Genomic DNA, 17413 nt, shown 5'->3' on the forward strand with positions numbered 1-17413 from the left:
ACATTCTTTCAATAAGATTAACATGGTATATAGCTAGATTGTAATTAATTTGTAACAGATGCGAGATGGACAATCGTAACAGAAGTAATGTAACAGACATCATTTTGGAACTCATAGGCTTGACTTTGGCATATAAATATGTTTTTATTACATCTCAGAAAATTAAAGTTATCTTTTAACATATCATTCATTAAAGATTACATGTTTTGTGACCTGATGGTAAAAAAAGAAATGGTTTTAGGTGAATAAGTTCATGTCCCCATTTCAGTACCCATAAGCGTGGAATCACTCATATGCAAAAATTTACCAATGAAAACCACACAAATGTATAAGTATGCTGCCATGAAATGAAAATGAACATGTTAATTGGTTTGAGGAAAAACTGTATCTTCATCAGGATGCCAGTGTATACTCAGAGCATGAACTGATACTGAAAAGAGGAGGCATGCCTCCATTGGCACTTCACTTTTACCAACTCAGACCAGCAGAAGACCACACCGAGTTTCACTATTATCAAGCAAGAAGAGAAATTTGAGTCTACAGTTGGCACAAGCTCACTTAAAGCAAGACGGCCTTTCGATTTCATGAAATCGGTGAAATTTAGTTCCCTCTGAAATTTGGTCATTGTGATATATGTTTATTTCTGTAATATCTCACAAAATATCAGGCCATTCTGTGGCTGGGAAGTTATTTAATTTGAGGGGATTCCCTAGCAAATAATGTACATGAAATCACTTGCTTCATGCAGTCATGCAGACAAAGGAAGTCCGTGTGCACATGTGCAGGTTTACCTTCTTCTTCTTTTGGGTTTTACGGCATCCACAGTGTTGCATTACTGCCATCTACATGTTTACCTTGACTGTGCACTGACAGTTACATCATTCTGTCACTAAACAAACAGCTGATAACACCAAGGTGCTCGCTGACCGCCGATATCTATTAGTTTGGTCCTGCGTTTCCTTTCCTTCACAACATAATTTCTTTTCTTCTCGCTTTCCGTTACTGTAGTCAGTCTTTCATGTTTCATTCACACACTCATGTCATCCATTTTTCTCTCGTGTTTCAAATTTGTATCCCACAATGCCTTGTGTGAACAGGGAAAGCCCACCACATGATGCATGACATAGTACTGGGTCATGGTGAAGCTGGAAAAAATAGCGGAGAATTTAGGGCTACATAGCCCTAAATTCATTAATTGTTCTATTAAAAAAATAATAAAATTGGAAGTCTATGATTCGAATTCAGTAGCTTTTGGTCTACTAAAGAAAAATAATTGGGTGTCAGGGAAAATTCTTTTTATGACCTGAACTTGAAAAATCTGAAAGGCAGCCTACCTTTAAACTGGACAGTTCAAGACTGCCAAAACATCCCCCTAGTCTTTTTCCAGTCTTCAATTGCACAGTTTCTAGTCTGTATCCTGTATAGCCCCAGATTCCTGTTTTTGACTGACGGGAGAGAAAACCGATGTGCTCTTCTGCTGTGTGGTCTATCTGCAAGGTTTGGCATGTTGTACATTCTGAAATGCTTTTCTGCTTACCAGGGTTGTAAAGAATGGTTATTTGAGTTGGTGTAGCCTTTCTGTTATTGCAAACCAGTCTGGCCATTCTCCTCTGACCTCTCTCATCAACAAAGCATTTCTGCCTACAGAAATACTACTCACTGGATATATATATATATATATATATATATATATATATATATATATATATATATATATATATATATATATATATAATAATATTTTTGTACTATTCTAGGGACTGTTGTAAGGTGAACATTGTGCTTTGGCTACATGATTAGCTGATTTGAAAATTGCATGAATGTGTAGGTGTAGAGGCATTCCTAATGAACTGGCCAGTGAAAGTATATACAGTACATCTGCATTACATTTTGTTCTTTTTCTGTCATCTCTCTCTCTCTCTCTCTCTCTCTCTCTCTCTCTCTCTCTCTCTGTGTATAAGAGAGAGAAATGCAAAGCAGTGAGATGATTGGATAAGTGCATGCAAAAGGTAACATTATGAGTGCATGCACGCGTGCGTGTGTGAAAGTGTGACGTGTTCAGCTGGTACATTCGGTACGGTACATTTAGTGTGGTTCATTTTGCCACATTTTGGAGCTAAGACTGCATCTAAAAGAAGTGTTACCTATTTATCTATCGAAAAAGAACGTGACTTTTTAAATTGAGAACTAGGGTGTATGTGTGTGTGTTTAGAAAAAAGAGGATCAATGAGAGTCTCCATCCAAATAATGTGGTACTGGTGTTACAGATTGATATGAGAGCAGAAATTGTTCCAAAGCTAAGATGTCTTACTCTGACAAGTTGTTGAATATTTCAGCATCAATGAGGGATTAATATTTCATGTGTGTTTGTGTATTTCTCCAGGATCACCACCACTGTGGCCTGCAACATGGATCTGACCAAATACCCCATGGATAAACAGACATGCACCCTACAACTGGAAAGCTGTAAGAGCAACACTTTCTTTTTCACTTTCTCTCTCTCTCTCTCTCTCTCTCTCTCTCTCTCTCTCTCTCTCTCTCTCTCTCTCTCTCTTTTCCAAGGCATTAATGAGAGTGTTGCTGTGGCAACAAGCTATAGGCTCTTTTTTATTCCTCAGCTCTTGCTTGTCACATCAGCAATGTACAGCTATATAATCTGTTTCATATTTCATAATGCATGATGTGGTTATACATCAAAGGAGAGTGAGTATTGCCTGATAAATATACATGTGCGTCTTTTTACTTAAAACATCTCCATGACCAAACACTCATGATGAACTCCAACCCGACACACATACACATAAATTAGGAAACTATAATATTAGCCTGTGTGGATTAGTATGAGGCTGTCTTAGCTTTCTCCAATCTGTGCAAGAGATACAGAGTGTAATGACAGCAGTTGTAGTTGTCAGAGTGTGTGATATGTGGTGACAGTCAGTTTATTTGGGTCAATATGGTTACTCCTGAAACCAGATTGCAAAGTTTATCCTTTAAATCCTCTAAGCTTGTAAGCCCTTTTGTGTGTGTGTGTGTGTGTGTGTGTGTGTGTGTCTCTCTCTCTCTCTCTCTCTCTCTCTCTCTCTCTCTCTACCACAGTATATGCCTGTGCATTTGGGACTGTGCTTCTGTCATGGTTTCTGTTAACCGTTATGTAACGTGCAATGAGAGTGAAAGAACGAAGGAGTGTGTGTGTGTGTGTGTGTGTGTGTGTGTGTGTGTGAGAGAGAGAGAGAGAGAGAGAGAGAGGCAAATCAAATCGTCCTGCATATTTAGTTCTTCCAACATACTATATCTCCCACCCACAACAACAATCCCTCCACCCCCCCGAAACACACATACACAAAATACAAGTGCACAAAAATGTACAATGTTTTACTGAAATTACTCTGTATATATTATGATTGCATAAAATATTTTGTATACTTCATGGTGATTAATAATAATAATAATAATAATAATAATAATAATAATAATAATAATAATGTCATCAAGTGTGAACTCATAATTTGGAATATTTCCAAATGTAGAAAGACAAGGATTATTAGTTGTGCACAAATCACCTTTTAAACGCAACCATATTTCCAAAACATAGTTCTTACCATGCTAGTTTGTTTTTTTCACAACCCATCAGTATCAGTCACTTTAAATATGGAAATCTTGTCTGTCCATGGTCTTGCATCAGAATGCACTGGGACTGGCAATGTCCCAGTCCAATCCACGGCATCAGTATTGGGCTAATTCTAGCTCAGAACGCTGGATTGGATATCGAAAGGGAGAAAAAAAGTATGAACCGATACACACAGTGTTTCACATGATAATAACAGTAGTAGGCAATTATCTCATGCAAGATCATGAGTTAGCTGCCTGTAGAATAATCATGTAAGTAGTGTGGAAGTAGTTCAACCTTAAAGTGGAAAAAATCCAACAGCCAAATGCAAAGCAAATGTTTTGAGAGGTGCCAATGCTGCTGGTCATTTTAACACCACAAACTTAATTAAGCATTTGCATAAACACCACACACAACAACACCAGGGATTTCTGCAAGCAAATGCGACAAAGAAGAGCAAAATGCCTCAACAGCAGACATTGCTGGAATCAATAAAAAAGCGAGAGAAACTCTGTCTAGACAGCAACAAGGCGAAATCAATATTGGAGAAACTAGTTTTGTTTATTGTCCTGGAGAACCAGCCTCTTTCAGTGCTAGAAAATGTGGGGTTTTGACGCTTAATTGAGCACATCAAGCCTCACTACACTTTGCTCAGTTGTCATGTAATGGAAAAGACCATCTCTCATATGCACAATGCACAATTACCTCTCCAGACTCTTGCAGAATGTAGGCACAGTTTGTCTCACAACAGACATCTTGAGCTCAAATGTGAGTACAATGTCTTTGAGTCTGAACATGGATTGGATAGACTTGGATTTTACCTTGAAGAAAGCAGTGTTGCATGCCCAAGAGTTTCATGGCTTACACACATGGGATTCTGTTACATCAGCCATTGAAGAACATGAATGGAAGATTAATAAAAACAAAGTCCATGTAGAGATAATGTAAAGAATCTGAAGAAGGCCACGGATAAATTTGCGTGGTGAGTTTAGGATGCTCTGTGCACACACTGCAGCTAATTGTGCATGAGGGACTGCTGTCACAGAGCAGTGTAAATGACGCACTGGTTAATGCAAGAAAAATTCTAGGCCACTTTAAACACTCACCTCTTGATGGTTAGAAGACATCCAAGTAGAGCTAAATATGCAGCCTAAGTATCTGCAGCAGGACATCCAAACTACAGCGCCCTCCACAATTATTGGCACCCCTGGTTAAGATGTGTTAAAAGCCTTAAAATAAATTCAATTTTTATTGCAGAAGCATAATCTCACACTGAAAATTGTAGAAAAATGTAACCCTTAACTCAAGTGAATTTAAAAAATATCTCTGACTAAGAAATAATTATTTTTCATAAAATCACCTGTTCCACAATTCCCATAACAATTCCTAGAAAATAAATGTAACTGAAGCATTTCTGTCATTTCTACTGTAGTTTATAGAGTTGATCAGAGTATCTAGGAACCTTTAATTAGTAATTCATCACATCCTGTTTCCCTGGGGTATAAATTTCTCTTATCCACTCCTCAACATGGGAAAGACAAGAGAACACACCATTCAAGTAAGGCAGATGTGTGACCTTCATAAGTCAGGCAATGGCTGCAAGAAAATAGCCATTCGCCTACACCTGCCCATATTTACAGTCAGAGGAATCATCAAGAAGTTTAAAACAACTGGAACAGTGGCAAACAAGCCTGGACGAGGATGCAAGTTTATCTTGCCAATATGCACAGTGAGGAGGATGGTAAGAGAAGTAAAAAGTTCTCCAAAGCTCACTGTTAGAGAATTGCATCAAAGAGTAGCATCTTAGGGTCACAAAGTCTCCATAACAGCCATCAGGCACTATCTACATGCCAACAAGCTGTTTGGGAGGCATGCACGGAAAAAGCCTTTTCTCACTTACAAGCATAAATGTAAATGTCTGGAGTTCGCTAAGCGGTACTGGGACTTCAACTGGGACTGTGTGCTTTGGTGAGATGAGACCAAGATAGAGCTTTTTGGCAACAAACACCCTAATACATCACAAAAGATGAGTATGCAGAAAAGCACCTCATGCCCACTGTGAAGTATGGGGGAGCACGGGCGCAGATAGAGGGTGGGACCGGTGGGATTCGTCCCACCCAGATTTAAATTCACCTTGTTCGGTCCCCCCCGCTGATAGGGAGGAAAAAACGTCTATGCTGTCTTTCTTTGCATAAGGCAAACCTCACAGAAAAATCAAAAGACTAATTACCATTCGGTTTATTGAGGTGCACAGCAGTACATACATAGTTGCAACAACTCACATAAAACAAAACAAAGACTGATATTCGGTTGGTTGAGCTGCGCAGACTGCACAGGTTGCGAGCTCAAGCTTGGTTGCTATGGTTACCCACAACAAGTTTGACAGGCATATCGGGGACAGCTCCTAGTTCAGGACCCCAACACGGCATGATGAAGGGTGCCAAACCGAAAAGGCAGAAAACGATTGCATCATTTTTTCAAAAAACAATGACTGTAAGTAAACTGTGCCTTACTTTATCATATCACCTTGCAATTTTTTGATAGTCTGTTCAAAGTAATGTCGTAGTGAAAGTAAAATCGTACGGAGTAGAGATGCCTTTCTGGTAGCCTCCTTCTTTCGATGGTAGCCTGTAGATACAGTGCTCAGAAGGCAGTTTTAATGTTTAATCTGGCGTTCCCTGCCATAATTTCAGCGAGCATATTATTTCATAAGGAAACTTTGCGAAGAGTTGTTGACTGACTGCCACTCACGCAACACACAGGCATAGTTAGAAAGTCAGGATGCACTGGTTTACAATTTTGATGTTTTTTTTGTCTTAGCTGAGTAATGTCGCCGCCCTGAGGGCATCAGAGTATATTCCTCACACAACACATGTTGGGGGTGGGGTTGGGGTTGGTTTGCTGGCAGCTTTGTCCCCCCCCAGTTCAAAAAACGTATCTGCGCCCCTGTGGGGGAGGATCGGTGATGCTGTGGGCCTTTCTCTTCCAAAGGCCCCGGGAACCTTGTTAGGGTGCATGGCATCATGAACTCTTTGAAATACCAGGACATTTTAAATCAAAATCTGGTGGCCTATGCCTGAAAGCTGAATATGGGTTATCACTGGGTCTTTTAGCAAGATAATGACCCTAAACATGTGGCCAAATCTACAAAAAATGGTTCACCAGACACAAAATCAAGCTCCTCCCATGGCCATCTCAGTCCCCAGACCTCAACCCAATTGAAAACCTGTGGGGTGAGCTGAAGAGGAGAGTACATAGGAGAGGACCCAGGACTCTGGACGATTTAGAGAGATTGTGCAAAGAGGAATGGTAGAATATCCCTCTCTCTGTATTCTCCCATCTTGTGAAATGTTATAGGAGAATATTAAGTGCTGTCTTGTTGGCAAAAGGGAGTTATACAAAGTATTAACATCAGGGGTGCCAATAATTGTGGCACACATGATTTCATGTAAAAGAATTATTTCTTAATGTGGGATTTTTTTTCCCACTGAATAAAAGCACTTGAATTAAAGATTGGATTTTTCTCTTTTTTTGCATTGTTGTCCTATATTATTAAAAAAAAAAATTTATTAGAGGCCTAAGAACGTATCTTAACGAGAGGTGCCAATAATTGTGGAGGGCGCTGTAAGTGGAACAGCACCCAGTACATGACTGAAAGCCTTATTGCACAGAAATGAGCACTGTCTAGAAATATGGCTGAATACGACCTGCCAGCCAGCCACACTAACAGCAAAACAGTGGGAGCTGTTGGAGAAGGCTTCTATGGTTCTGGCCCCTTTTTGAGGAGATGACAAGGGAGGTGCGTGCCTCCTCTGCAGGTGTAGCTGATGTCATCCCTATTGTGTGTGTCCTAAAATATGGTCTCAGTTGGGAAAATGAGGTTGACCAGGGGATTAAGACAATGAAAAGTACAGATGTTTTAACACCATGGAACACTGGCCATTATACTCAGTTGCAACTTTGCTGGATTCACATTACAAGGACATTTCTGTTGACTTTATTTAGCCTAATCTGATTCAGAGGTGGGTGGCATAGTGGTGCAGTGGTCAGCACTGTTGCAGCTGAAGGACCTTTCTGTGTGGAGTTTGCATGTTCTCCTCGTGCCTGCGTAGGTTTCCTCTGGGTGATCTGTTTTACTCCCACAGTCCAAAGACATGTAGATTAAGTCAAATGACTCCTTTAAACTGCCCATAGATGTGAATGTGAGTGTGTATTTTGTCTCTGTGTTAGCCCTGCAATAGATTGGCAACCTGCCCAGGGTGTACTCTAGATAATGGATAAGCGGTATAGATAATGGATGGCTGATTCAACAAGGAATTTCCACTACCACTTAATTATTTCCCCAAATCATGTCAAGTATAAGTCTTCAGAGCAGACAAATAATTTAATATTAAGGAAATTATTTCACTATTAATATTTGATATACAACCCCGATTCCAAAAAAGTTGGGACAAAGTACAAATTGTAAATAAAAATGGAATGCAATGATGTGGAAGTTTCAAAATTCCATATTTTATTCAGAATAGAATATAGATGACATATCAAATGTTTAAACTGAGAAAATGTATCATTTAAAGAGAAAAAATAGGTGATTTTAAATTTCATGACAAAAACACATCTCAAAAAAGTTGGGACAAGGCCATGTTTACCACTGTGAGACATCCCCTTTTCTCTTTACAACAGTCTGTAAACGTCTGGGGACTGAGGAGACAAGCTGCTCAAGTTTAGGGATAGGAATGTTAACCCATTCTTGTCTAATGTAGGATTCTAGTTGCTCAACTGTCTTAGGTCTTTTTTGTCGTATCTTCTGTTTTATGATGTGCCAAATGTTTTCTATGGGTGAAAGATCTGGACTGCAGGCTGGCCAGTTCAGTACCCGGACCATGGGAGCATGTGTTGCTCTAGAACCTGGATATACCTAATGTCTTTCCAGATGTATAAGCTGCCCATGCCACACGCACTAATGCAACCCCATGCCATCAGAAATGCAGGCTTCTGAACTGAGCGCTGATAACAACTTGGGTCGTCCTTCTCCTCTTTAGTCCGAATGACACAGCGTCCCTGATTTCCATAAAGAACTTCAAATTTTGATTCGTCTGACCACAGAATAGTTTTCCACTTTGCCACAGTCCATTTTAAATGAGCCTTGGCCCAGAGAAGACGTCTGCGCTTCTGGATCATGTTTAGATACGGCTTCTTCTTTGAACTATAGAGTTTTAGCTGGCAACGGCGGATGGCACGGTGAATTGTGTTCAGAGATAATGTTCTCTGGAAATATTCCTGAGCCCATTTTGTGATTTCCAATACAGAAGCATGCCTGTATGTGATGCAGTGCCGTCTAAGGGCCCGAAGATCACGGGCACCCAGTATGGTTTTCCAGCCTTGACCCTTACGCACAGAGATTCTTCCAGATTCTCTGAATCTTTTGATGATATTATGCACTGTAGATGATAATATGTTCAAACTCTTTGCAATTTTACACTGTCGAACTCCTTTCTGATATTGCTCCACTATTTGTCGGCGCAAAATTAGGGGGATTGGTGATCCTCTTCCCATCTTTACTTCTGAGAGCTGCTGCCACTCCAAGGTGGGGTTTACATTAGACTGTATCAGCGGATAATCAGATTAACATTTTTAAAATGATTAGCGTGCACACAGCAACACCAATACACAATTCGCGTGCAAACAGCAACACCAATACACGGATACGCTCGGCTCCGCAGGCATCCTGCGCTCCAAATCACTCTGCCCTGAACAGCGAGTGCCCTCTGGAGGGTGCGCACTCCGGCCCTGCACAGCTCACAGAGCGCGCGAGTATAGCGCACGAGCAGTGATTCGGGACTGAGCCGCTGTGTGTGTGATCCCAGTGCATATCACTTACCACTTGCAAGTGGAAGGATGGCAAGCCTAAAGACAATCATAACTACACAATGGGCAGTATTTGCATCAGTATTTGCAGTATTTTCATACTTTTATACTCTTTAATGAAAGGTGATACAAGGCGGAAGTCCGTGCCTTTTTTCAGCAGTCGCGTCACATGACCAACACCAGCGAATCAGGAAGGTGGATGTTACAGTGACGTTGTCCAATGACGACGCCAGCTAGAGCTCAGCACAGCGTATCCGCGTATTCTCAATGTTTACACAGCACCGGACCAGACACGATCTGGATTGAATACGTGGACCCTGGCGGATTCCCGTTTCCCGGCGTTTCCAGGCGTTTTAATGTAAACGGACAGTGCATCCACGAAGAAAACGAGACCCAAGATGCTCTTTTTATACCCAGTCATGTTAATGACCTATTGCCAATTGACCTAATGAGTTGCAATTTGGTCCTCCAGCTGTTCCTTTTTTGTACCTTTAACTCTTCCAGCCTCTTATTGCCCCTGTCCCAACTTTTTTGAGATGTGTTGCTGTCATGAAATTTCAAATGAGCCAATATTTGGCATGAAATTTCAAAATGTCTCACTTTCGACATTTGATATGTTGTCTATGTTCTATTGTGAATACAATATCAGTTTTTGAGATTTGTAAATTATTGCATTCTGTTTTTATTTACAATTTGTACTTTGTCCCAACTTTTTTGGAATCGGGGTTGTATTTTATCATGCCAGGTACTTCAAAATGCAGACACTTTGAGACTTGGAAAGGAAGCATTAATGGCAGGGGGAGGGAAAATGTAGGAAGTATTAAAGTCTACATCTGAAACTACAGCCTCTGAGCCAGCAGACAAGACTCCATGGATGTAGGCTTGCATGCACAAGTACCAGCAGCCTTCACAGTGTCTTTGATGAAATCCTAGAGGAAAGCACAGTATTACCTGGTCCTGAGATATCCACAAGTGAACAAAATCAAGTGTAGACCTACCTCACGGAGGCAACTGTTCCACAGTTGGACAGTCCCTTGCTTTACTAGAAAGTCAGCCAACCTTGAATGCTCTCTCTGGTAGGCACGGCGACTAAATTTATCTGTGCTCCCTGCACAAGTGTAGAGAGTGAGAGGCTCTTTAGCACAGCCTCAAATATTATTGATGAAAGAAGGAGCAAGCTGATGGCAGAAACCACTGAAAAGCTAATCTTCCTAAAGACGAATTTGGGATTAGTTCTGAAGTTTGTGTGTGTTTTTATATATATATATATATATATATATAAACACACACAAACTTCAGAATATATATATATATACAAACTTCCAATATATATATATGGACATGAGTGTGTTACTGGGAAATATTCCACTCGTATTTTTCAAACAAGCTACATTCAGGACACAGAGATCCAAAACCATAACATAATTCTCTACATCTCACTTGCGAGGAAATTAATGAATTGTTTTGATAAATTTCCATGCTTTTTGTTTGTGAATGTGTCCATATAATCACATGTTGGCTTGAAGATATGAAGTTCATCTTCTCGTGTTGAAAAGCTCGTGTTTTTCAGACAAAATACATCCCAGACCTGTGTGATATATTTCCTGATATTTTACGATGATGACATCACTCCTAATGTTTTCCCATTGACTCGATGCGTGTTGTCAACATGGCGAACCGGTTCAAAATTAAAATTATTTTGATTAACTTGTGGGGTTGTTTTTTTTTTTTATGGATGTATCTATATATCCACACCTTTCTGTTTTAGACATTATTAACTTTTTCAGCATTTTGTGCTACAGTAGCACTTCTGTGTTCACCAGTTCACTCGTTGTCCTTCCTTGGACCACTTTTGGTAGGTACTAACCAATGCATACCGGGAACACCCCACAAGATGTGCCATTGTGGAGATGCTCAGACCCAGTCATCTAGCCATCACAATTTGGCCCTTGTCAAAGTCGCTATATATGTGTGTGTGTGTGTGTGTGTGTGTGTGTGTGTGTGTGTGTGTGTACAGTAGTGCTTGAAAGTTTGTCAAACCTTTAAAATTTCTATATTTCTGCATAAATTTGACCTAAAACATCATCAGATTTTCACACAAGTCCAAAAAGTAGATAAAGAGAACCCAGTTAAACAAAGGAGCAAAATATTATACTTGGTCATTTATTTATTGAGGAAAATGATACAATATTACATACCTGTGAGTGGCAAAAGTATGTGAACTTTTTCTTTCAGTATCTGGTGCGACCCCCTTGTGCAGCAACAACTGCAACTAAACGTTTCCGGTAACTGTTGATCAGTCCTGCACACCGGCTTGGAGGAATTTTAGCCCATTCCTCCGTACAGAACAGCTTCAACTCTGGGATGTTGGTGAGTTTCCTCACATGAACTGCTCGCTTCGGGTCCTTCCACAACATCTAGATTGGATTAAGGTCAGGACTTTGACTTGGCCATTCCAAAACATTAACTTTATTCTTCTTTAACCATTCTTTGGTAGAATGACTTGTGTGCTTAGGGTCGTTGTCTTGCTGCATGACCCACCTTCTCTTGAGATTCATTTCATGGACAGATGTCCTGACATTTTCCTTTAGAATTCGCTGGTATCATTCAGAATTCATTGTTCTGTCAATGATGGCAAACTGTCCTGGCCCAGATGCAGCAAAACAGGCCCAAACCATGATACTACCACCACCATGTTTCACAGATGGGATAAGGTTCTTATGCTGGAATGCAGTGTTTTCTTTTCTCCAAACATAACGCTTCTCATTTAAACCAAAAAGTTCTATTTTGATCTCATCCATCCACAAAACATTTTTCCAATAGCCTTCTGGCTTGTCCACTTGATCTTTTGCAGATGAGCAGCAATTTTGTTTTTGGAGAGCAGTGGCTTTCTCCTTGCAACCCTGCCATGCACACCATTGTTGTTCAGTGTTCTCCTGATGGTGGACTCATGAACATTAACATTAGCCAATGTGAGAGAGGCCTTCAGTTACTGAGAAGTTACCCTGGGGTTCTTTGTGACCTCGCCAACTATTACACACCTTGCTCTTGGAGTGATCTTTGTTGGTCGATCACTCTTGGGGAGGGTAACAATGGTCTTGAATTTCCTCCATTTGTACACAGTCTGTCTGACTGTGGATTGGTGGAGTCCAAACTCTTTACAGATGGTTTTGTAACCTTTTCCAGTCTGATGAGCATCAACAACGCTTTTACTGAGGTCCTCAGAAATCTCCTTTGTTTGTGCCTGTGGCAGTTCGGAGCAGGTGGGTGGAGCACAGAGGACGGCAGGACAGAGATCAGGTTCCAATTTAGTATTTATTGTCACACTTTTCAGTATAACCTTTACTCAGACAGACACACACACACACACACACACAACGGGTGTCGGTTCCAGGAAGAGCTCCTCTGCTCTCTGCTCTCCCTCCTTATATAGGGCGCGGTCACTGGGAAGACACACAAACAGGTTAATTGCTCTCAGGTGTAGTGATTCTGTCACTCACCTTCCCTGACTCCGCCCTCCTGTCACAGACCGGCGCTTGACCACGCCCCCGCTGCCACATACCCCCACCGCCTGACTCAGGCCGGGTGGCCGTCCGGCCTGCAGCCGACTCCCCCCCCCTTGACGGGAGAGGAAGTCCACCACGACCATCTGCGCCCCCGGCCTGTGGACCACCTTGAAATTAAAGGGTTGGAGTGCCAGATACTAACGGGTGATCCGCACGTTGGCATCTTTCATGCAGTGGAGCCACTGGAGGGGCGCGTGGTCCGAACAGAGGGTGAAAGGGCGCCCCAGCAGGTAGTACCGGAGGGCGAGGACTGCCCACTTGATGGCCAGACACTCTTTCTCTATGGTGCTGTAGCACCCCTCACACACCGACAGCTTCCTGCTGATATACAGGACGGGGCGGTCCTCCCCCTCCACCTCCTGGGACAAAACCGCCCCCAGGCCTCTGTCCGACGCATCGGTCTGCAACGTAACGGGGAGAGAAAAGTCAGGGGAGTGTAGAAGTGGCCCCCCACACAGTGCAGCCTTTACATCTGAAAAAGCCTGCTGGCATTGCTCCGTCCACTGGACCGGATCTGGTGCCCCCTTTTTAGTGAGATCAGTCAGCGGGATGGTGACGTCCGAATAATTAGGTATAAACCTACGATAATAGCCAGCCAGCCCCAGGAACTGTCTCACCCCCTTTTTGGTCTTGGGCCTCGGGTAGGCCACAATTGCTGCGGTCTTATTAATTTGGGGACGCACCTGCCCGTTGCCCAAGTGGAAGCCCAGATACCGTACTTCCACCTGCCCAATCGCACACTTCTTTGGGTTGGCTGTGAGACCCGCTCACCTCAGCGACCTAAGGACGGCCCTTAGGTGTTCCAAGTGCCTCGGCCAGTCATTACTATATATGATGATGTCATCAAGATAGGCAGCCGCATAGGTGGCGTGGGGGCGGAGGACCCGGTCCATCAGCCGCTGAAACGTAGCAGGCGCCCCAAACAGCCCAAACGGAAGTGTGACGAATTGGTGTAACCCAAACGGTGTGGAAAAGGCCGTTTTTTCTTGGGATAGTGGAGTCAAGGGGATCTGCCAATATCCCTTCGTCAAATCCAGTGTCGAGTAAAAGCGAGCCATGCCTAGTCGATCGAGCAGCTCGTCAATACGAGGCATTGGGTATGCGTCAAATTTAGACACCGCGTTGACTTTTCTATAGTCCACACAGAACCAGACCGACCCATCAGCCTTGGGTACCAAGACCACCGGGCTGCTCCAGTCACTGTGGGACTCCTCGACAATGCCCATTTCGAGCATGGTCTGAAGTTCTTTCCGAACCACCTTTTTTTTGTGTTCGGGTAGCCTGTAAGGGCGGCTACGCACTACCACCCCCGGGGGCGTCTCGATGTGGTGATCTATGAGGTTAGTGCGACCGGGCAGGGGCGAGAACACATCCGAAAACTCGGCCTGCAACTGGGCGACCTCCGTGAGTTGGGTTGGGGAGAGGTGGCCTCCACAGGGGACCGGAGAGGTACGTGATGCCAGTGTCCCTTTTTGAACCTCTGGCCCCAGCTCCGCCTTCTCCGGAACCACCGACACCAACGCCATGGGGACCTCCTCGTTCCAGAGTTTAAGCAGATTGAGGTGGTAAATCTGTAGCGCCCCACCCCTGTCCGTTCGCCTCACCTCATAGTCGACGTCCCCGACTCGCCGTGTGACCTCAAAGGGTCCTTGCCACTTGGCGATCAATTTGGAGCTCGACGTGGGCAACAGTACGAGTACTTTATCTCCCGGAGTGAACTCTCTAAGGTGCGTACCCTTGTTGTACAGGCGGGCTTGCCATTCCTGGGCCTGCCGCAAATTCTCCTGAGTTAGGTGGGTGAGCGTGTGGAGTTTTGCGCGTAGGTCCATAACGTACTGAATTTCGTTTTTGCTTTGTGAAGGTCCCTCCTCCCAATTTTCCCGCAGCACATCTAGGATGCCGCGCGGCTTACGCCCATATAATAATTCGAATGGGGAGAACCCCGTGGAGGCTTGGGGGACCTCTCGCACTGAGAACAGCAAGGGCTCGAGCCACTTATCCCAATTACGTGCGTCCTCACTTACGAATTTTTTAATAATATTTTTGAGGGTGCGGTTGAAACGTTCCACTAAACCGTCCGTTTGTGGGTGATACACGCTGGTGCGGATCGGCTTAATCCCCAATAACCCATACAGTTTGCTCAGTGTCCGTGACATAAACGTAGTGCCTTGATCAGTCAGAATCTCTTTCGGGATTCCAACTCGGGAGATGACGCGGAAGAGCGCCTCTGCAATACTGCGTGCTGAGATATTGCGCAGAGGCACTGCTTCCGGGTATCGCGTTGCATAGTCCACCAGAACTAATATAAAGCGGTACCCTCGTGCTGACCGATCTAATGGCCCGACGAGATCCATCCCAATTCTCTCAAACGGGGTCTCGATTAATGGAAGAGGGCGCAAAGGCGCTTTTGGAATGGCCGCTGGATTTACTAACTGGCATTCACGGCATACCGTACACCACCTACGAACATCGCCGCGAATCCCCGGCCAATAGAATCGGGCCATTATTCGGGCTAGTGTTTTATCCTGCCCTAAGTGTCCAGCCATGGGATTAAAGTGAGCCGCCTGGAATACCAATTCCCGGCGGCTCTTCGGAATTAAAAGCTGCGTGACACGCTCTTTAGTTTGAGTGTCTTGCGTCACTCGGTATAATCTATCCTTCATAATTGCGAAGTAGGGGAAGGACGGGGTGGCGTTCGGCTGGAGTGTTTGACCATCGATTACTCTCACTTGGTCAAACGCATGTCGCAGAGTCTCGTCTCGCGATTGCTCTAATGGGAAATCCGCGAGGGATTCCCCAATAGAGAGAGGAGGAGCCGGCGGCTCCTCACTCTGACGCGGAGATGACGTAGACGGCTCTGAGACAGCTGCTCCCGCCAAAGCGACACCGGGACCTCCCCCTGTTAAATGGCAGGACCCACTCTTTATTAGGCGTGTCATTAAACCCTGAAATCCTGGCCAATCAGTCCCCAAAATTAGAGAGTGGGTAAGGCGGGGATTAACCGCCGCCTTCACTATAAATTTTTCCCCTCTGAAAATAATGTGGACCGACACCAAAGGGTAGCGGTGAACATCCCCGTGCACACAGAACACCTTCACCCCTTGTGCTCCCCCCAATGCCTCATTTTGAACCAGGCTTTGGTGAATTGAGGTCTGATTACAACCAGAATCCACCAACGCCTGATATGTATCCCCTTGGATACTCACCGGTATGCCATACGCTCCGGCCCGATCGAGGGCGGTCTCTGGCGCGTCGGGGATCCGAACCACCGTGCCCACTTCCATTGTTGTGCACTGCTGTTGAAGGTGGCCCGGCTCCCCGCAGCACCAGCAAACCGGCCCGGGCTTTCCCTCTGCACCGGTGATCTGGGGCTCACTCACCTGAGGTGGGGGAGAGACAGACACAGAAGGGAGAAACGGGAGGGCACCACGGGTGCGGCGGGCCAGCTGGGGTGGTGCCGGCCCCCGCCTCCCCGGAGGGGGAATGGGGCGAGGACGGGACACAGGAGGAGGGGGAGAGAGAGAGAGAAGAGGAGAGAAGAGAAGATGCCATCTGCTGTCCTGCCACCGGGACAGCCGCCAAATGGTCCTCTGCCAGCTCGACTGCCTGATCCAGCGACGCCAGGTGGTGGCACCGGACCCACTCCACAGTTCCTGCTGGCAAGCAAGTGACGAACTGTTCCAGCGCCACCTGGTCGAGGATTCCTTCGGCGTCGCGGTTGTTGGCCCTCAGCCACCGCCAGCAGGCGTCCCGGAGCTGCTGGCCAAACGCGAACGGCCGGCCGACTTCCTCCAAGCGCAGCGCGCGGAAGCGCTGGCGCTGCTGTTCTGGAGTGTGCCCCACGCGCTGGAGGACGGCCCGGCGGAGGTCCGTGTAGGCCAGCCGGTGGTCGGCGGGGAGCTGTAGCGCGGCCAGCTGTGCTTCTCCCGTGAGCAGGGGGAGGAGGCGCGCCGCGCGCTGCTCCATCGGCCACCCCGAGGCTTCGGCGACTTGCTCAAAGAGCGTGATGAACGCCTCGGGGTCATCCTGCGGGCCCATCTTGGTGACAGTGAGGGGAGACGGGCCCGCGGTAGGAGCGCTGGTGGGCCCCGCCGACACGAGGAGGTGCCGGAACGCCTGTCGATCTTCTTGTTGGGCCAACATCAGGGCCTCGAACCGCTCTTCTTGCTCCTTTCGGAGGGTGAGTAGCGCCTGGTGCTGGCTTTGCTGGGCCGTGGCGAGGGCGTGGACCAGTTCAGCAAACGGGGAGGACTCCATGGGGTTGTGAGGCTGCTGTGTTCCGGATCCCGGGTTTCGGCACCACTGTGGCAGTTCGGAGCAGGTGGGTGGAGCACAGAGGATGGCAGGACAGAGATCAGGTTCCAATTTAGTA

At 45.1% G+C, this 17413-nt stretch overlaps 1 protein-coding gene across 1 annotated transcript in view; it reads left to right on the plus strand.

Annotated features, from left to right (window-relative positions):
- Positions 1-17413, plus strand: part of LOC132888893 (gamma-aminobutyric acid receptor subunit pi) — a 50082-nt gene that overhangs the window by 20911 nt on the left and 11758 nt on the right. The window contains exon 5 of the mRNA XM_060924988.1: positions 2384-2466. Within this exon, the coding sequence (XP_060780971.1) occupies positions 2384-2466 (83 nt within the window). The remainder of the gene's footprint in view (positions 1-2383; positions 2467-17413) is intronic.

Source organism: Neoarius graeffei, chromosome 7 (assembly GCF_027579695.1).
Source record: "Neoarius graeffei isolate fNeoGra1 chromosome 7, fNeoGra1.pri, whole genome shotgun sequence".
NCBI classification, from domain to species: domain Eukaryota; kingdom Metazoa; phylum Chordata; class Actinopteri; order Siluriformes; family Ariidae; genus Neoarius; species Neoarius graeffei.